The sequence below is a fragment of the Sabethes cyaneus genome, chromosome 3 (genome assembly GCF_943734655.1).
Source record: "Sabethes cyaneus chromosome 3, idSabCyanKW18_F2, whole genome shotgun sequence".
Lineage (NCBI taxonomy): Eukaryota > Metazoa > Arthropoda > Insecta > Diptera > Culicidae > Sabethes > Sabethes cyaneus.
The window spans coordinates 229,162,650-229,181,824 of record NC_071355.1 but is presented as its reverse complement, the minus strand read 5'-3'; the positions used below and the strand labels follow the sequence as shown (position 1 = coordinate 229,181,824).

The 19,175-nt window shown below is 38.7% G+C and overlaps 4 protein-coding genes across 5 annotated transcripts; 1 reads left to right on the top strand and 3 right to left on the bottom strand.

The window, feature by feature from the left end:
- Positions 1-4,468: 4,468 nt before the first annotated feature.
- LOC128743595 (uncharacterized) lies at positions 4,469-5,963 on the bottom strand. 2 transcript variants are annotated; one of them, XM_053840197.1, is made up of 4 exons: positions 5,564-5,963; positions 5,064-5,510; positions 4,831-5,007; positions 4,469-4,768 (listed from the first exon to the last, which is right to left on the bottom strand). In XM_053840197.1, exons 1-4 carry the CDS (start codon positions 5,896-5,898, stop codon positions 4,486-4,488), a joined length of 1,242 nt encoding a protein of 413 aa, XP_053696172.1. In that variant the 5' UTR covers positions 5,899-5,963; the 3' UTR covers positions 4,469-4,485. The 2 variants fall into 2 exon arrangements, with proteins under 2 accessions (XP_053696172.1, XP_053696174.1); XM_053840199.1 differs by having other exon boundaries at positions 5,064-5,505.
- Positions 5,964-7,372: 1,409 nt separating this feature from the next.
- Positions 7,373-8,903, top strand: LOC128742159 (uncharacterized). Its single transcript, XM_053838405.1, has 4 exons — positions 7,373-7,807; positions 7,862-8,329; positions 8,391-8,552; positions 8,603-8,903. Exons 1-4 carry the CDS (start codon positions 7,437-7,439, stop codon positions 8,877-8,879), a joined length of 1,278 nt encoding a protein of 425 aa, XP_053694380.1. The 5' UTR covers positions 7,373-7,436; the 3' UTR covers positions 8,880-8,903.
- Positions 8,619-12,242, bottom strand: LOC128742158 (zinc finger protein 91-like). The gene is made up of 4 exons (XM_053838404.1): positions 12,037-12,242; positions 10,832-11,978; positions 9,498-10,765; positions 8,619-9,438 (listed from the first exon to the last, which is right to left on the bottom strand). The coding sequence occupies exons 1-4, from the start codon at positions 12,178-12,180 to the stop codon at positions 8,971-8,973; spliced, it is 3,027 nt and encodes a 1,008-aa protein (XP_053694379.1). The 5' UTR covers positions 12,181-12,242; the 3' UTR covers positions 8,619-8,970.
- A 3,407-nt stretch (positions 12,243-15,649) lies between these two features.
- On the bottom strand, positions 15,650-18,350 carry LOC128742886 (gastrula zinc finger protein XlCGF26.1-like). Its single transcript, XM_053839377.1, has 6 exons — positions 18,081-18,350; positions 16,977-18,023; positions 16,641-16,917; positions 16,475-16,558; positions 16,193-16,276; positions 15,650-16,139 (listed from the first exon to the last, which is right to left on the bottom strand). Exons 1-6 carry the CDS (start codon positions 18,192-18,194, stop codon positions 15,946-15,948), a joined length of 1,800 nt encoding a protein of 599 aa, XP_053695352.1. The 5' UTR covers positions 18,195-18,350; the 3' UTR covers positions 15,650-15,945.
- Positions 18,351-19,175: the final 825 nt, after the last annotated feature.

Sequence of the window (19,175 nt, the reverse complement as noted above, 5' to 3'; positions counted from 1 at the left end):
TTGCCTAGTGTTTTGGTTAGGCAGCACGGATCGATTTCGTGATGATACGATAATATTTGTTGCCGTTTGCTTGCAGTCATTATTTTCTCCCGCGTTGATCGACTGATACTTCGCAAGTTTTCGAGCAAAAGATTCAAAAGGTTTCATCGAGATTCATGCGCACTTGGTTTCGACGAATGGAATATGAGTTCCTATGTCAGTTCTTTAGTCAGTTTCTTTAAGTTCCTATGTCAGTTCTTTAGTCAGTTTCTTTAGAACTGACATAGGAACTCATATTCCATTCGTCGAAACCAAGTGCCCATGAATCTCGATGAAACCTTCTGAATCTTTTGCTCGAAAACTTGCGGAGTATCAGTCGATGAACGCGACTGAAAATAATGACTGTAAGCAAACGGCAACAAATATCATCGTATCATCACGAAATCGATCCGTGCTGCCTAACGAAAACACCAGGCAATCAAATTTGTATCGTACAGTTCATAAAATCGCCTAAATGTTGAACTCGAAAAAATATTGTTCGAACTTTTCCTAGCAACTTTGAACAGAGTCACGCACAACAATCATCGTTGAGCAAATCAGGTTTAATGATGACAGGAGGCCGTGAGTGACTGAGCTCCAGTGTCTTTTCTTTAAGTTAAACAAAGAAACTAAAGAAACTGACTAAAGAAAAGACACTGGAGCTCAGTCACTCACGGCCTCCTGTCATCATTAAACCTGATTTGCTCAACGATGATTGTTGTGCGTGACTCTGTTCAAAGTTGCTAGGAAAAGTTCGAACAATATTTTTTCGAGTTCAACATTTAGGCGATTTTATGAACTGTACGATACAAATTTGATTGCCTGGTGTTTTCGTTAGGCAGCACGGATCGATTTCGTGATGATACGATGATATTTGTTGCCGTTTGCTTACAGTCATTATTTTCAGTCGCGTTCATCGACTGATACTCCGCAAGTTTTCGAGCAAAAGATTCAGAAGGTTTCATCGAGATTCATGCGCACTTGGTTTCGACGAATGGAATATGAGTTCCTATAAAGAAACTGACTAAAGAAAAGACACTGGAGCTCAGTCACTCGCGGCCTCCTGTCATCATTAAACCTGGTTTGCTCAAGGATGATTGTTGTGCGTGACTCTGTTCAAAGTTGCTAGGAAAAGTTCGAACAATGTTTTGACGTAGGACTACGTCTTACGGCAAGTTTTGAGATAGGGTGTCATTCCAAAAAATCGAAAAATGCGAGCGTCACGAAAAATGAAAGGTTTTGAGCGCTAATAGCTCAGCGGTTTTCCGATCGATTTTCAATATTGTGCTTTGCAAGAAATCTTTTCATTCTCGGAAAGTTCATAGCAAGCTGTCAAAATAATTCTGTATTGAGCGAAGCTGACGAATTTTCGTTAATTGAATATCGATATTTTTCACATATCGATACGTATACTCAGCTGAGAGCATAATCAGCAAAAATGCACGCATCACGTGACGATCTGCATTTTATATTTGTTTTATAACACTCCGTTTGACTTGTTTTATAACGTGTTAACATTTACAAAGCTGTTATATGCATGCCGCAATTAACTATTTCGAAAAAAAAAAACTATCGAGATTTCGTCCACGAATATCGGTACCAGTTATATCGATACATTATCGCCCAATGCTGACCTCGCCAAATATTGAAGGATGTGCTTTTGTCCAGAGCTGCCATACAAATAGATTAATTTCTATTGTTGAGATATTTGCAACCCCATTCCGTACTTCTTAAATTTTGTTACTATATTTACACATATTTTTATACATATTTTGATATTCAATGAACTTATATAATACATATTTTTGAATGTAAGATGCTAAGACATTTTTTATGTAGTTTTAGTTGCTAAAGCATCAGTAACAATTGCACATACAAAGACACTTAAAGAAACTGACTAAAGAAAAGACACTGGAGCTCAGTCACTCGCGGCCTCCTGTCATCATTAAACCTGGTTTGCTCAAGGATGATTGTTGTGCGTGACTCTGTTCAAAGTTGCTAGGAAAAGTTCGAACAATGTTTTTTCGAGTTCAACATTCAGGCGATTTTATGAACTGTACAATACAAATTTGATTGCCTGGTGTTTTCGTTAGGCAGCACGGATCGATTTCCTGATGATACGATGATATTTGTTACCGTTTGCTTGCTGTTAATATTTTCTGCCGCGTTCATCGATTGATACTCCGCAAGTTTTCGAGCAAAATATTCAGAAGTTTTCGTCGAGATTCATGCGCACTTGGTTTCGACGAACGGAATATGAGTTCCTATGTCACTTCTTTAGTCAGTTTCTTTAGACTAAAGAAAAGACACTGGAGCTCAGTCACTCGCGGCCTCCTGTCATCATTAAACCTGGTTTGCTCAAGGATGATTGTTGTGCGTGACTCTGTTCAAAGTTGCTAGGAAAAGTTCGAACAATGTTTTTTCGAGTTCAACATTCAGGCGATTTTATGAACTGTACAATACAAATTTGATTGCCTGGTGTTTTCGTTAGGCAGCACGGATCGATTTCCTGATGATACGATGATATTTGTTACCGTTTGCTTGCTGTTAATATTTTCTGCCGCGTTCATCGATTGATACTCCGCAAGTTTTCGAGCAAAATATTCAGAAGTTTTCGTCGAGATTCATGCGCACTTGGTTTCGACGAACGGAATATGAGTTCCTATGTCACTTCTTTAGTCAGTTTCTTTATATGTCACTTAAAGAAACTGACTAAAGAAAAGACACTGGAGCTCAGTCACTCGCGGCCTCCTGTCATCATTAAACCTGGTTTGCTCAAGGATGATTGTTGTGCGTGACTCTGTTCAAAGTTGCTAGGAAAAGTTCGAACAATGTTTTTTCGAGTTCAACATTCAGGCGATTTTATGAACTGTACAATACAAATTTGATTGCCTGGTGTTTTCGTTAGGCAGCACGGATCGATTTCCTGATGATACGATGATATTTGTTACCGTTTGCTTGCTGTTAATATTTTCTGCCGCGTTCATCGATTGATACTCCGCAAGTTTTCGAGCAAAATATTCAGAAGTTTTCGTCGAGATTCATGCGCACTTGGTTTCGACGAACGGAATATGAGTTCCTATGTCACTTCTTTAGTCAGTTTCTTTAATGTCACTTCTTTAGTCAGTTTCTTTAAAGACACTGGAGCTCAGTCACTCACGGCCTCCTGTCATCATTAAACCTGATTTGCTCAACGATGATTGTTGTGCGTGACTCTGTTCAAAGTTGCTAGGAAAAGTTCGAACAATATTTTTTCGAGTTCAACATTTAGGCGATTTTATGAACTGTACGATACAAATTTGATTGCCTGGTGTTTTCGTTAGGCAGCACGGATCGATTTCGTGATGATACGATGATATTTGTTGCCGTTTGCTTACAGTCATTATTTTCAGTCGCGTTCATCGACTGATACTCCGCAAGTTTTCGAGCAAAAGATTCAGAAGGTTTCATCGAGATTCATGCGCACTTGGTTTCGACGAATGGAATATGAGTTCCTATAAAGAAACTGACTAAAGAAAAGACACTGGAGCTCAGTCACTCGCGGCCTCTAAAGAAACTGACTAAAGAAGTGACATAGGAACTCATATTCCGTTCGTCGAAACCAAGTGCGCATGAATCTCGACGAAAACTTCTGAATATTTTGCTCGAAAACTTGCGGAGTATCAATCGATGAACGCGGCAGAAAATATTAACAGCAAGCAAACGGTAACAAATATCATCGTATCATCAGGAAATCGATCCGTGCTGCCTAACGAAAACACCAGGCAATCAAATTTGTATTGTACAGTTCATAAAATCGCCTGAATGTTGAACTCGAAAAAACATTGTTCGAACTTTTCCTAGCAACTTTGAACAGAGTCACGCACAACAATCATCCTTGAGCAAACCAGGTTTAATGATGACAGGAGGCCGCGAGTGACTGAGCTCCAGTGTCTTTTCTTTAGTCAGTTTCTTTAGCGGCCTCCTGTCATCATTAAACCTGGTTTGCTCAAGGATGATTGTTGTGCGTGACTCTGTTCAAAGTTGCTAGGAAAAGTTCGAACAATGTTTTTTCGAGTTCAACATTCAGGCGATTTTATGAACTGTACAATACAAATTTGATTGCCTGGTGTTTTCGTTAGGCAGCACGGATCGATTTCCTGATGATACGATGATATTTGTTACCGTTTGCTTGCTGTTAATATTTTCTGCCGCGTTCATCGATTGATACTCCGCAAGTTTTCGAGCAAAATATTCAGAAGTTTTCGTCGAGATTCATGCGCACTTGGTTTCGACGAACGGAATATGAGTTCCTATGTCACTTCTTTAGTCAGTTTCTTTAGTCACTTCTTTAGTCAGTTTCTTTGTTTAACTGAGCAGGAGCACAGACATTCACAATGGATCCTAAACGCGATTTTTTATAAGAGAATTTTAGTAACAGATATATTTTGTCATACCTAAAAACATCAGGATATATACAATCGGTTTCTAATAAAAGTACACGGTATCTGCGGGCCCTGGGCCAGCCTCATCAAGCGTCTTATTTTTTAAGTAATTTTGAAAGCTGCAAAGGTTCACATGTATTGGACACGTTGTAACAAGCACCTCTAGATAATCATCGTCAAAATGGGTAAAACCAAATTCTTCCAATTGATTATATCGGATCTGCATATTAAAATAAGCTACAGAAGTCAAACTGAATGTATGCTTAAACGATAGCACTTTGGCACAGCCGATCTCATCGTGTGTCAATTCCAGTTGCACGTCATAGCTGCAATATATAAAAAGTAGTGACATCCCCTGTAGATGTAGATTATTGTTTCATTTACTTACAAGCCAGGAAATCCTTTTACCAGTGCGATTTTAAATTCTAAAGTTTTTTTCAATTTTGCGGTATTAATTCCCACTTTCCAATGATTGTTTAGATCATCACCGAAGATGTGTTCTACGTCAGAATTGTGATTCAGATAAGAGAAGTCATTTATCTGATAGCTGTAGGTAGCGGAGCGTCTAAATGAAAAGTAAACTAAGATTTTGATTTAGTCATAAAATTTTTTCATACTTACCCTTTAAACCGATCGTCATGTGCTTTCAATTTGGCCAGTAATTTTTGTTGGAGTGAATTCTTCTCTTCAAACGATACGGGTCGAACCGAAAACCGAAATTCCAGGTCAATTGGATTTTCCGCTCCAGTTATTAACTGTCCATCGACAAATTGTCTCGTGCCAAAAGCCTCACGTGGCACGAAATTTGCAGACGTAAATTTTGCCAGTGTAGGATGCCCATTCAACAATTCAATCACACATTGATATTTCCCCTCTAATCCTTTAACCATGCGAACAAATGCGCTGATCCATCGGTTTTGCGTTTGACAACCTCGAGGCCATACTTCCAGTTGCCATACCGTACCTAGATCGTCAACTAGTTTTGGAGAAAATATTGTACGGGGTCCTTTCTTCGGTGTAAAATTTCTTAGTGTAAAATGACCAACGCTTACCGGGGGTATATCTAAACTATATCTACATCTAAGAAACAGACGATATTCAAAAATATTATTAGTTATTACCTTTGCGGTTTAGATTCTGTGGCAGTATTTTCAGCATTGAGAGCTTGCTCCAGTTTTGGTCCCAAATGCTGAATACGGTCGAAAAAACGTAGTTTAATCAAATTCCTAGCCCTTAGGGTTTTTCGACAATGTGGGCAACAAGAATAATTTTCAATATCACTTTCGCTGTCGGAATCTTGCACCCTGGAAATCCAATGCCAGATACAGTTGTTGCAGTAGAGGGCTGAACAGAACGAACATATATGCGCGTTTGTTGGTAATTTCAAACATATAACACATTGCAGTTGATTTCCAAACAGTTTAAGAGCTTGCTCACTCTGACTTTTATCGTTCATTTTAGGATGTATATTATAATATTTAAACAGAATCTAGTTTCGGCTTTCTGGCATCAAATGTTCTGGAAAAGGTGGTTGGAAAAGAAACACTGATTCACAAAGTGTTTATTTACGCAGACAAACAAAAAGTAAAAGCCATCAGATAAAATGACAGCCAATGTCAAATTTTACTTCTTCCACATGGTTAGTTATATTTGCTCTAAATAGTGTAAAATTTTGCTCACATTCGTTAAAGGTGGATAAATAAATAATAAATAAATATTACTCAACGATAGGATAAGGATAACCAACCAGAGCTGCCACAAATACAGATATTTGTGCATGCATAAATTTGGGACCCATCAATTATTTCAGTTGCTGTGATTTCTGGCTCTACTAATGTTCCTGAATTTTAAAGTAGTCTATAAACTATTTATGTTAATTAAAAGATTAGATCGAGAAAATTAAATAGTCCGGAGAAAACGGTAGGGTCCCAAATTTATGCATGCACAAATATCTGTATTTATGGCAGCTCTATAACCAACCTATTTGGGACCCATTAGCCTATGTACACTATTACTTAGGTACGGCAAACGCGGCATGTTTATGTTCGTAATATGCTGAAAAGTATAGGTGTGTTAGTGTCATCGTTGTACGGCACAATGTTTATGCTTTTTTATGCCCGTAGAAGAATAGGGCGAGATTGTCGTCAACCTTGCTGTTTACATTATTTGCGCTGCTAACACAATCAAACGGTACATTGTTCCACACCTCTACTACTTCACATAGCCCATTAGCAACTGTTCATAATTTGAACAAATGCAAGAGATTTTGCCGTAAACGTGCAAATTATGGCAATAAGAGTTGCTAGCGTGTGACTGTAGCCAGCTTTCGAGCGATAATGGCGGCTATTAAGCATAAGTGGGCACAATTAAAGAATCGACAAAAAAATGTTGGTCGACAATAAGGTTTTGCAAGGTGACGTCACCGGAATGAACCGGAATGAACGCAATTCACCCATTTGACATCCACTCGTGGTTTGTTTACTATTTGTTAGGCGAACGCGATATGCATAAATTGGAGTTAAACGTTTGAAAAGCGTATTAAGCGGGGTACGCTGCTGAAAAGAAAACAGCTCAAGAAAAAATCTTGCTATTTACCGAAGAAATTTTGACAACTCCAATGCAAGCAACCACTTGTCATTTTTTCTTGTGGTAATAATTGCGCCGGATATTATTCCGTACGGAAAAGTGACGTCTTACATTCGCTATAAACGAAAAGGAAAATTTTCCAAAATGTAAACAAGGGCGCCAGTATCAGTCAGTTGACGGTATGATGATTTGGTCTATACTCTCACTCGTTCTGTTTGACAGTAGGCTTATCCGCCCTTTTCAAATGTTGGTCGACAATTCATAAGCGTTTTCGAATAATGTCTGAATTTGTCAACATTTGAGTTTACGGTCTTGTTTTGTTTATAATAAATACCTTTAGTTAGTTTTTAATATCAATATTAACATATACACGTACAATTTGGCTTTAGTCCATTCACAATATTTTAAATGGCTGTGGCATCTACAAGCGGTACCGCGAAATCGGTCGGTGTATCCAAGCAAGAAGTTTTAAATGAACTTGTCTGCAATTTGCGATGTGCACAATGCGGGAGATTCCCGTCTAATGCCCATATTTGTCCGAAATGTTCCGAGATGTTCTGTTATAAATGTATCTGTGATTGGTTAAGCAGTACCAATAACAAATGTGCCAATTGTAATGCCAAAATCCACCGTGAAATATTGATCAAGCTACGTTGTTTTGAAAATTTGGACTCTATCGGTATCGAAACGGCAAGATTAAATGTGACCAATAACAATAATAATTCACAGCCAGCCGAGTTAGAAGTTGCTGGCTATGAAGGGTGTCAAGAAGAGGAGTGGTAAGTTTAAACAATGAATTTTCACACAATTGTACATAATTGCGGGTATTTCAGGATTGAAATTGCGCCTGGTCGGCAAGAGCCTGTTGCTAATCTTCCCAAAGCTGTACAGGGTACGTTTACACTGCGAAACTTTCAAAACTGTCGTGCGTCATGGATTTATTCTGAACGTGTGGTTGACGAAATGGGTTTCAACTGGCGACTGCGAGTAGGGCCCCAAAGGCCTCACCAGGATAGGCGTGTTGTGCAGGTCCTTGTAGAAATGCTCTCCGGCGAAGAAGGTTTCTTCGAAATTATGCTAGAATTGCTCAACATTGTTCCAAGGGCAATTCTTGGCAAGACTTTTGCCAGCAAAGAATATTACATCGGGCCTGACTATTTCCTGTCGGTCCATGAACTTCCAAGAGGGCATTATGACTTGAACTTTAGATACACTATTCGTCCTGCCAATTTCCATGCAAAGATGCAAATTCAGCAACGCTTACTGGACAAACGAAAACAGCGGTTCCAGCAAATGAAAGGGTGAACTGGACTTTATTACGTTTATTTTTCCATTTCTTTAATTACGTTTTTTATATTTCAGAAAATTTTCTAGATTTGAATATCGTCTAACCGTTGCAGATTTGCATAATGATAATATTTCCAAATTTACCGACTCGATGAACAATGAGTGGCATTTTGGTGTGCATAGGGTTCATTCAAAGGCTGAGTTTCAGTTGTGTCTATACGATGGATTTTATGGAATGTATGTATGTTCTCATTAGTAAGAAAACAGAATCTTACATTTCCTTTTAGGTACGAAGTCCAGCTAACGATGGCTCATTCTGTGGAGGATTATGACAAAGTACTACACTGCGAGAGAGAGTTTCAAATGAATCAGAAAAATGTGTTCAGTTTTCAAATACGGTGGGATCAACTAGAAGAGCATGGTTTTACTCATGGATATCAGAATTATGTGAAAATTCGCGTTGCAGTCTGTCCCATACAGCTAGATCTGGAATTTATACAGGATTGCATAAAGCCTATGCCCACTGATGACGTGGAGTATTATACCTCATCGTCGTCGGACTAAGTATTTTATTGTTATTCAGGCAATCATAAACGTAAAATATATTTTTATACTCGAACATAAAGGTTCAAACTTTGTTAGACGGTGATAAACCTCAGCAGCTGTGTTTTTTAAGAAAAGGTGCATCAATGAACGCTTTCCCGCAGCGAATGCACACGAATGGCCGCTCACCGGTGTGCTTTCGTTCGTGTATCGTTAGTTGGCGTTTCCGCACAAATGAGGCTACGCAATAGGAACATTTATGTGGACGCTCGCCGGTGTGGCTGGCCATTTCGTGCCGTCTCCGATCGGTTATGCTGGCGTATCGCTTTTCACAGCCTTCGGTACGACATGCAAATGGTTTCTCGCCAGTGTGCGACCTTTCATGGAGAACCTGTGCCTCCCGGGTTTTTAACTTCCGCGGACAGTAGTTACAGCAAAAAGTAGCCTCCGAGTGTCGGTGGCGAATGTGACGCTTGAGGTTTTCCCCTCGAGCAAACTTCTCGCCACACTCGTTGCATTGGTATTGTTTTGGGACGTGGCATTTCATGTGTGAGGTAAGTATTGTTTGAGAAGCAAAGCGCTGTAAAAAAATTTCGATGAAAAATATTTGCCAAATATTAGACAACAATTATACCGTACCTTATCACATACATTACACGCATATGGCCTCTCGCCAGTATGCTTCATTTCGTGCGCCGTCAAAGCTGTCCTGTTATGTTTAGCTGCACCGCATATGGAGCAAACATAGCTTCTGGGTTCGCGTTGGTTAAACTGGTGCTGTTTTAGTAATGTTGCCGTCCGGAAAAATCGGTAGCAACAGTCGCATTGCCATTTGGAAGCAATGTCAACTGTTGTTTGGGAGGCTGACACATTCGATTCTTTCTTATCTAAATGGGTACTGTTGACGTGGTCCTGTAGTTTGTTTGCGTCACAGAAAGGCATATTACAACGATCAAAACAACAGTATCGCAAGGTTCCTGCTTTTCCGAAGCCCACTTCTACATTTTTTACTTCGATGGATGGAAACGATTGATTGTGTATCGAGCTGTACAGATGCTTCAGCATGCGGGCTTCACTGGGCGTTTCGAATTCGCATAGTTTGCAGTAGTAGCGAATCGTGGAGCTATTTTTTCTTTGGTGACTTTCCACTTCAGACTTGTTGTAGCAACGTTTATCGCATATGACACAGATCTGCCCACGCTTGAGGCCATCTTTGTTGTGATCTCTCGGGTGCACGGTACGGGAATGTTCCAGGAGACTGGCGTCATTATCAAAATAGTCCCCACAACCACAGCATCGAACCCCTGGAAGTTGCACTGCATCGTAGCGATCGCTTACGTCCTCACGTATTACATTGAAAAATTTCGCATGCTGTTCGTTGTGCAACATGTGATTCTTCAGGCGCGATTCAGAATCGATTACGAAATCGCACAGTCTACATTGGTAGAACTGCTTTTGTTCTCGTATTCTTTTATGTACCACATAAACTAAAGCAATTTCGAACGTTTTTAAGCAAAACTCGCACTGATATTTGATTGGCTTATTCGAGATTTCGTTTTCGACGCACGATTCTTTTCGATGCTCCTCAGTATGTCGATTCAATTCATCAAGCGTATCGAAGAATTCTAAACATCGACAGCACCGTTCTTTCATTATTTCTACAATATTATATCCATCTAACGCCTCAACGACACGAAGTAAATTCCCTGGCACTCTTCCCATTTCTTTGCGTTGCCTGGTGGGCAAGTATTTATTTATTCGCCTTGGTTTGAATTTTTCCAGCTCATCATGTTCGGAATCTTCATCCTCCTCGTCTATAAATTCAACTCCGTGCATATTTTCGTTTACGTTTGGTTCATCCTGTTCAGTGCATCCATCAGCCTCACTTTTGATAACAGACTGTTGGACTAAAACGAAAAACACACTCAAATGAAATGAAAACTTTTGAATAGGTATTCTGTAAAACTGCTTACATCTAACATCAACATGCATTGATTGTGGCGAAACTGAAATGCGTTCCAGCGCTTCGTTGACACCAACTTCATCGTGATGTTGCATGAAGTGTTTTCGAAATGACCTTTCCCCTTTAAAGACACCCTCGCATACTCGACATACCATTCGCCGTTTGCTGGGACTGTTCCTATGATAAGCCAGCGAGGCCTTTTTGGCAAAACGCTGGTAACAAATACTGCACTCAAAGGGCATTTCGTTATCGTCCTCCTTTCGATCTGGATGGTGCATTTCCCTAGAGTGCAACTCAAATTGTTCTCGTTCCTCGAAGATGCTTTCGCATCCACAACATCTGAAACAGGTAAATTCAACTATGTCGTAGTCCTGGTCTGTAGAAATCAATTTATATTGGTTAGAATCAAAGGATGTTAACGTTAGAACTGGGACAAAATCTGTTTTATCTTCATCGCTCAGAATTTCTTTTTCGCTGTTATTATCAAGCTCTAATGAGTGATGTTGTTTAAGGTGTGTCGCCATCTGATGTAGCTCATCTACTATTAACCCACATTCTCGACAGCGGAACCGCTCTGCGTCCATGTGACTACGATGTGCGCAATGTGTAGTTTCCGTGAAGAACTCGCTGAAGCAAATCGGACATTGATATTGCGTATCCGTTTTATTATTATAATTTTGATTCGTTTTGTGTACTAGCTGAGCGTGCAGCAGTAACTGATCTTTGTCTTGAAAAGTGTCTGAACAACCACAGCATTGCGCAATGGAGAATTTAATTTGTTCATAGTACTCACTTTGCTGTATAATTTCATATTCCGCATTGTCTTGATTTAGATATGTAGATTCTGGTCTTTCTTTTTCGTTACACTCTTTGCTGGTCAAATCTGCAGTTAGTTCACAAGTTGATAAAACATCCTTTATTTCTAAGATTGAAACAATCTCGTTTCCGTTCTCTTCTTCGTTCTCGCTTTCTAAATCTTGCAATGTTTCAATTTCTAGTTTGATCATAGGCTGCACTTTGTCCGACCTTTCGGCATAATACTGTTTTCTAAATATCTGGTCAGATTCAATGCATTGGCGGCGCAGGTGATAAGCATTTTTCAGACGATCGAGGCATTCCAAACACACATTCTGAGGTAAATTTCTGTCAGCCATTATCTAAATATCTTCAAATGTTATGAACTGATAAATAATAAATCAAAACAGAGACACAAACCTGGATTTCTGTCAACTCTTGGAACATCTGTGCTATACTGGCTCCGTCCTGCACTAGCTGTACGGAGATAAGATCGTCGTTATCTGGAGCGCAGCATATTCGGCAGACCTTTGGCCGGCAAAAGGTTGTCGATAACAGGGACATATATTGTTCTTTTAATAACGAATGTTGCTTAAACTCAAGAATGCTGCACTGTGGCGAGTCCGATTAGTATATTATGCTTTTTTGATAACAAGGATAATAAACATATAAACACTCGCGACAAAATTTGTAACTAACAAAAAATTCCAATTCCATAGTTGCCATACATTTTAAAAATATCGAAACCTGAAGAATAATAAAGGCAAAGTCGTTTTCTCTCAATATCTAGATAGAATTAACAAAAGGGCGAATGCCGCAAATGTAAACAAAACGGATGAGAGTTATTTTTTGCTGGATCAGCATAGGAAAATCAACCCTCACTCGGTTTGTTTACGCTTGCGACATTCGCCCTTTTGTTAATTCTATCTTCAATTATTTTTATTCAAAATTTAATTAAAATTTGCGTTAATTTCGCCATTTTACTATAACACTTAACGGTGATGAATTGGAGATAGAATTAACCAAGGAATTAACAAAAGGACGAAAGTACTACAACACATATTAGGCCGTATGGATAAAACAGCTTGCTTTGCTTTTCCTGTTTAAATCGTATGAGAGCATTTCTCGGGTACTTTTTCATTTCGACGTATCTGTAGATGAGAGATTCTCTTCGTGTCTCCTCTCTTCCGGTTTTTACGGCGATACTAATGTGTTTTGACACATCAGCTTTGCATGAATCGATTGCCGGAGTCACTAGCTAGCCAAATGTTTTGAAAATTTTCTTTTAAATGCATTAGCATCGCCGTAAAAACCGGAAGAGAGGAGACACGAAGAGTATCTCTCATTTACAGACACGTCGAAATGAAAAAGTACCCGAGATTTGCTTTAAAGGCCCAGATACAATGCATACGGATTTTACTACGTTGCGGCAATTTGACAGTTGTTCCATGGGTTTTCTGTCAAATATCCGCAACGTAGTAAAATCCGTACGCATTGTGTCTGGGCCTTTAACTCTTTTATTCATACGGCCTATAGACCTAGAGTGACTATATACAGAGTGGCGACATGTCATCCCAAAAGTATGCAATGCTCTAGCAATGCTTATTTTCTTTCTCTTTCCTGCATACGCGTTGGATTGGTCGTCTGCTCGATTGGAATGACACTGACAGATAATTATCATTCCAATGTTGACATTGTCGCCACTCTATATAGACCAAATCAAAGTGACGTCATCTGCCAGATACTGGCGTCCATCCTTGTTTACAAACAGACCGCAGAGTTCAAAAAAGTTTCAGCTGTTTAAACCAAGGGGATCTATTTCTGTCAAATTCCATACATGTGTGCGTTACCGCAGATGGTGTTTGGTCCATGACGTTTGTACTGTCATGGACCAAACGGCGTGTGATTGATTTCGAGCTAAAGGACTCGCAACTCTATTTTTGTCTGCTGCAGTTGACAGAAACTCAAGCCCAAACACGCAGCGCAATTGTCGTTTGTATTGTTTTGATCCCGATAATGCATTTATTTGCTTTTTAGCGTAAATAAAACAAACTAAGAAACTTTTCGGTAGCTACATATACAGGTAAGAGCAGCAAATCGGTAAGAAAAAAAGTAGCAAGAGCGGCATTGAAAATTATGGTCACCTGCCAGCCCCTTCACATGTGAGTTTCACAATTCCTTACCGATAGATCCCCCCTGGTTTAAACGGCAAGTTTGTTGTTTAAAACGAGTTTAAACAGCATTAGGACTAAAATTAAAATCCATTATGCCTGTAAAATGTTAAAAAAACGCTACATTCACTATAAACAGAAAGGAATGCTCGCGTCACTTTTCATTTCGTCCAATGTAACAAATGTAAACAAATCCGGTCTATCACAACAAATTATTGCTCTTTTTAAACTCTATGTTATACAAAAACACCTGCCCAAATAGAATTATTTTGAGGTTAAAAAATTAGCATTATCAAAATGTCCAATGTGCACATTCGAATTACGGATGACTGACTGTTACTTCGGTCGTTTTCATCTGATGTCCAAAGTGCAAAAAAAAAAAAATCAAAACAAACCCAATCTGTACATTGGACGTTTAGCAAGTGAAAGTTTTTTTTCGCATTATTTATGCATTTTAAGTGAAACAAGCGGCCTAATATTGAAAAATAGCCTCGAAAATAGCGTAGCACGGCAACGCACGTATTTTACGGTGATCTCGCTTAATTTATGTGCAATAGCCTGGAAAAATAAAAACGTCCAAAGTACAGCATGAGATGGTAAACAGTCCAATGTAACTTTTTTTAATAAACCAAAACTGCTTGGTTTTAATTAGATTTTTAAAATCTCCGTTAAATATTGAATGTTATTATTCATCAACCACGTTGAGTGAATGACTGAAAATTATTTCATTTTGAAACAATTTAAAGTTCAATTCGAAGAACTTCGATCTCGTTTTTCTCAATATGGTGGAATTGTTACATTGGACGAAATCAAAAGTGACGCGAGAATGTTTTCCAAAATGTAAACAAGGGCGCCAGTATCTGACAATTGACGGTATGATGATTTGGTCTATTGTTTCTAACGATCATCATTTTCCTGCGTGCACACAACACCATTACCACACACTCTTAAATGATTCTACCCGTAAATACGTCGGATGTAGCTAAAGCTAGGTTGAAGCTACTCAAAATGCCCTTAAAGTGTACAAACTCAGATTTTGAGTAGTTTTTCAACCAAAAAAATGGTAGTAGGAACTTGAAAGTGCGTTATTTGTCACAGAGAATAATTCAATTAGGTAGCTTGTAACCAAAATTGGTTGAATTTATTACCCAAAATTTGAGTTTGTACGCTTTAAGGACATTTTGAGTAGTTTCAACCTAGCTTTAGCTAAATCCGACCTATTTAAGGGTAGAATCATTTAAGAATGCAGAACAGAAGTGGAAGTACAAATCTAAACACGTACATGCTACTTTCTACAGATACTAGCGAACCTGGCGGTAGCGAGTCACTTTTTTCCACGAAAACACACGAACGCACACGAAAGCATGTGAAAGCTGTTATGCGATTGGCAGCGAGCGTTCTGCTTATATTGCTGTTATTCGCTTCTATACGAAAACCTTCCCAAAGAAAAATAACAACAAAAAAGACTGTCACCAGTTTTGATCGCGAATCGTTCGGACTTCCACTTCTGTTCTGTGCCATTACGCTACACGCCAGCCTTTCGAAGGGTTTTGTCGCCTTAACACAAAACACTTTCTCTCTCTCTCTCTCTCTCACACACACACACACACACACACACACACACACACACACACACACACACACACACACACACACACACACACACACACACACACACACACACACACACACACACACACACACCAAAGAAATGCATACATTGTATTTAAAAAAATCAAATCAAGCAACTGAAAATTTAATGGTTTCACAGTGTGAGACATTGAAAGCAAAAATTTCATTTTCATTCTTTATTTCAGAGGTTCGCCGCTTTAAAAGCAAACATCTATTTTTATTTTGTCAGCTTAAGGTAGTTTCATCTTATTTATTTTTAATAAGGATTACGACAAATTATTAAATACTTAAATGTACATGAACGCTGCGCTTATTACATAGCATAGTAGCGGAAAGCGCAATGTTTCTTCTATCAATTTTGGGTACAGTAATGTGTAAATGATAAAACATTATTGTTACTATTACATGCCATAAATTGCCAAATTATGGATTCACCAATATGGATTTAATATCCTTATATAAGAAAACATCATGTGTTAAAACAATGGGTTGTCTTCGTCATCTCTGTAACTTTCGTTGATGATGGCTACGAAGATGCAACTGGTGTAGAAAGCACTGCAATGCCCGTGATTTGGGGAATCGGTTCAGTTGAAGTAGTCGACGAAGCAGCTGTGAGGATGTGATTCTCCGGTTCTGCTTGATGTGACTGAAGATGACGGCGAAGAGCTGTCTTTTGAGTAAATGTACGATTGCATTGCGCACAACGGTGTGGCTTAATACCTATTGAAGAGGAAACCATTTGAAAAAAAAGTTTAACTGCTTCATATACTCACCAGTGTGGGTAGCTTCGTGATCCAGTTGAAAACTTTTTCGGATGAAAGTCTTATCACAATAACTACATTTGTACGGCTTGATTCCTGTAATGATGCATTTATAATCAATCCAAACATAACATGGTAAAGCATGCATATCAAAAAAATTGATACTGTGTAGTTGGAAGCATTTTGAAATCGTTAAATTATAAGACATAAGGAAGCACAATTCAATCTGTTATCACATCTTTGTTTTTTAAACTACTGTCACAAGAATAGATATTTTTTGAAAGCTGATCCCACCTGTATGTTTACACTCATGCTCCAGCTGTAGTCGCTTGATGGTAAAAGTTTTATCACAATAACTGCACTTGAACGGCTTATTCCCTAAACGGTAAAAGTAGATTTTAATACCACGTTCATACTGGCAAATATGCAGGTAAATATTTAATTGTGTATGCGCACAAACCTGTGTGATTCATTTCGTGTCTTTGGCGGTTGGTATGGTTTGAGAACGACCTCGGACAATGTCGGCATGGATAGGGTTTCTCACCGGTGTGCTGCCGCATGTGATTCACGAGGTAATTTTTCATCTTGAATGACTTATCACAAACTTCGCACTGAAATGGCAATGGTGCGTCAGTATGAATATGCTCGTGAATAGTGAGTTGAGCCTTCTGAAAGAATCCAGCGTCACATACAATGCAGACGAAAGGTCTTTCGTTTGAGTGGCATCTTTGGTGAACCTGAAAAACTTGATTTGTTAACATTTGCAAACAGCAAAACTTCGTGTAAGAGGAAGTACTTTTAGTGAATTTTTACTGGAGAAATATTTGTTGCAATCACTGCACTGGAATGGTTTTTGGTTTTCATGATTTAGCTCATGAAGGGCTAGAACGTCTTTTGTACGAAACTTAAGTCCGCATGAAGCGCACTGATGATTGAGCGGTCGTGAATTGCGCTTCCGATGGCGACGCAGCAATTTTTCGGACGGGAATCGTTTGAAGCAAACTGGACACTCCACCGGTTTTGAAGCCGTGTCACCTAACTCGTAAGCACGTTTGTTTAATCTATGGGCGTCATGTCCGTGTTGGATTAGTAACTCCTCCGAGTCAAACGATTTTGAACAGTTCTGTACGCAGCAGAGAGTTTCCTTAGGTAGCGTTTTCTCTTCTGTATGTTTCTGACTATGCAATCTTGTGCCGGTTCGATTCATGAAGCGCATATTACATTTGATACACTCATAAAGTTGTGTTATTTCACTAACATTTTTCAAATGTCTTTTAAGAGCAGTTGATTTCTTAAACTTACGTTTACATACCGTACAGTAGATGCAATCCCTGTTTTTAACAGCAAATTTTTTATGGATATTCACATGGGACTCCAATGTTTTCTCGCTATCGAAGGATTGATAACAACTACAGCATATAAAACTATTCGGAGGCAGATTTACCACTGTAAACATCTGTAACTCTTTTTCTTCCGGTAAAATTTTACTCTCATCTTCGGACGCATCACTCAACTCTGCTTTTGCTTTCCTTACTACTTTGAGCTTTCGTGTTTTATAAATGTTCAAGGATTCATGTGCTTGCTGGTCATCGTCATGGGTCGAATCAAGCTTACATTCAACGATGTCGCTAGCAAATTCGTCGTCACTGCTTTGATTTTCGTCAGTTGATTCGGCCTTTACTACCACCATTTCGAAAGCTGATTTTATTTCGCTATTAGAAGTACTAAGCTGACGCAGTTTACAATCAGATTCTTGCACTTTGGCGATGAATGCTGCAATCAGTTTCACATCTTGCACGCAGGTATAACAAATGAGATCTGGTAAACCATCGTTCTGCGTTAACTAAAAAATGCGATGATATAAGTAAGCGGGTACAATGTGATAAGCTGTAAGATAAACCTGTACTGAACAACAGCTAGTAATTATGTCGGCAATAAGGTCACTATCCAATTTAGAAAATATTGAAACGAGTTTTCCATCGTCTTCTTGCATACAGATGCGACAAATTTCCATGTTCGCAGCGATATTCGTAGTATCGACTTGTTATAATCTTACATTCAGGTAAATTGCTGGAATCAAACTTTCAAATTTTGCAAAGCTGCTGTCACACAAATATTAGATTCTAAACATTCTTTGAGCTCTTTTTTAGAATATTAACAATATTGGATTGAATTAACACAAGCACATCAATTAAACACACTTCTATTGCTATGTAAACAACATACAAAAGTTTTGGTATGCTACGCGGTGATATACAAACTTACAAACTCTGTTTACTATAGAGATTGCTTTACCCTATATTTAAGACATTTAATAATCCATTGCTGCCAGATAATCTATAATGGTTTTCCGGGATATTACAGGGCGACCAAAAAATTATTCGAGTACAGCAAAGTTTCGTTAATTGGTGGTTCGTTAATTGGGCGGTTCGTTAATTGGGTGTTCGCTAATTGGGCTATGTGACAATTTGAATGTCAAAATTGTATGGAATTTTCGAGTTTAGAAATTTCTAACAACTGTCAGTCGGCCCAATTAGCGAATCAGCTGGAGTCCAGTCGTGGCCCAATTAACGAATTCAGGCTGTATTCAACACTGTCTAATATCACACAACAGAAGTGAAAGTCTGAACGATTCGGCTTTGGATTCGGCGATCAAATATGGTAACAGTCTTTTTAGATTTTATATCTCTTTGGGAAGATTTTCGCATAGAAAGACATAAGAGCAGCAATAAGAGTTTATAAGTAGAACGCACAAATTAAAAAATATATAGAGCTTGCTAAGCCCAGTGCAAAAAGCTACAAAAACTTATCGTTTTTCACTCAAACGTATGTTTTTTACCGGGGTATAACTGGGGGAAAACAAAAACAAACGTGTAAAATCAATGTAAAATCTAACAACAGCAACAACAAATAGCGCGTCGATGTGTGCGTGCGGCAAACGTCAGCAAGCTCAATATATGCTTTGATTGTCAAATTTTAATACATATTGTCAATT

What these genes read in the sequence shown, in the direction of transcription:
- LOC128743595 (XM_053840197.1), bottom strand. Translation starts at nt 5,898, where the DNA reads ATGAACGATAAAAGTCAGAGTGAGCAAGCTCTTAAACTGTTTGGAAAT. An exon ending in ACAGAATCTAAACCGCAAAG is followed by an intron (nt 5,511 to 5,563) that starts GTAATAACTAAT and finishes ATGTAGATATAG; the next exon opens with TTTAGATATACCCCCGGTAA. An exon ending in GTAAAAGGATTTCCTGGCTT is followed by an intron (nt 4,769 to 4,830) that starts GTAAGTAAATGA and finishes TATATATTGCAG; the next exon opens with CTATGACGTGCAACTGGAAT.
- LOC128742159 (XM_053838405.1), top strand. Translation starts at nt 7,437, where the DNA reads ATGGCTGTGGCATCTACAAGCGGTACCGCGAAATCGGTCGGTGTATCC. An exon ending in GGGTGTCAAGAAGAGGAGTG is followed by an intron (nt 7,808 to 7,861) that starts GTAAGTTTAAAC and finishes CGGGTATTTCAG; the next exon opens with GATTGAAATTGCGCCTGGTC. An exon ending in TACGATGGATTTTATGGAAT is followed by an intron (nt 8,553 to 8,602) that starts GTATGTATGTTC and finishes ATTTCCTTTTAG; the next exon opens with GTACGAAGTCCAGCTAACGA.
- LOC128742158 (XM_053838404.1), bottom strand. Translation starts at nt 12,180, where the DNA reads ATGTCCCTGTTATCGACAACCTTTTGCCGGCCAAAGGTCTGCCGAATA. An exon ending in AATGCATGTTGATGTTAGAT is followed by an intron (nt 10,766 to 10,831) that starts GTAAGCAGTTTT and finishes TTTTCGTTTTAG; the next exon opens with TCCAACAGTCTGTTATCAAA. An exon ending in CGTGTAATGTATGTGATAAG is followed by an intron (nt 9,439 to 9,497) that starts GTACGGTATAAT and finishes ATTTTTTTACAG; the next exon opens with CGCTTTGCTTCTCAAACAAT.
- LOC128742886 (XM_053839377.1), bottom strand. Translation starts at nt 18,194, where the DNA reads ATGGAAATTTGTCGCATCTGTATGCAAGAAGACGATGGAAAACTCGTT. An exon ending in GCATGAGTGTAAACATACAG is followed by an intron (nt 16,277 to 16,474) that starts GTGGGATCAGCT and finishes GCATCATTACAG; the next exon opens with GAATCAAGCCGTACAAATGT. An exon ending in TCACGAAGCTACCCACACTG is followed by an intron (nt 16,140 to 16,192) that starts GTGAGTATATGA and finishes CCTCTTCAATAG; the next exon opens with GTATTAAGCCACACCGTTGT.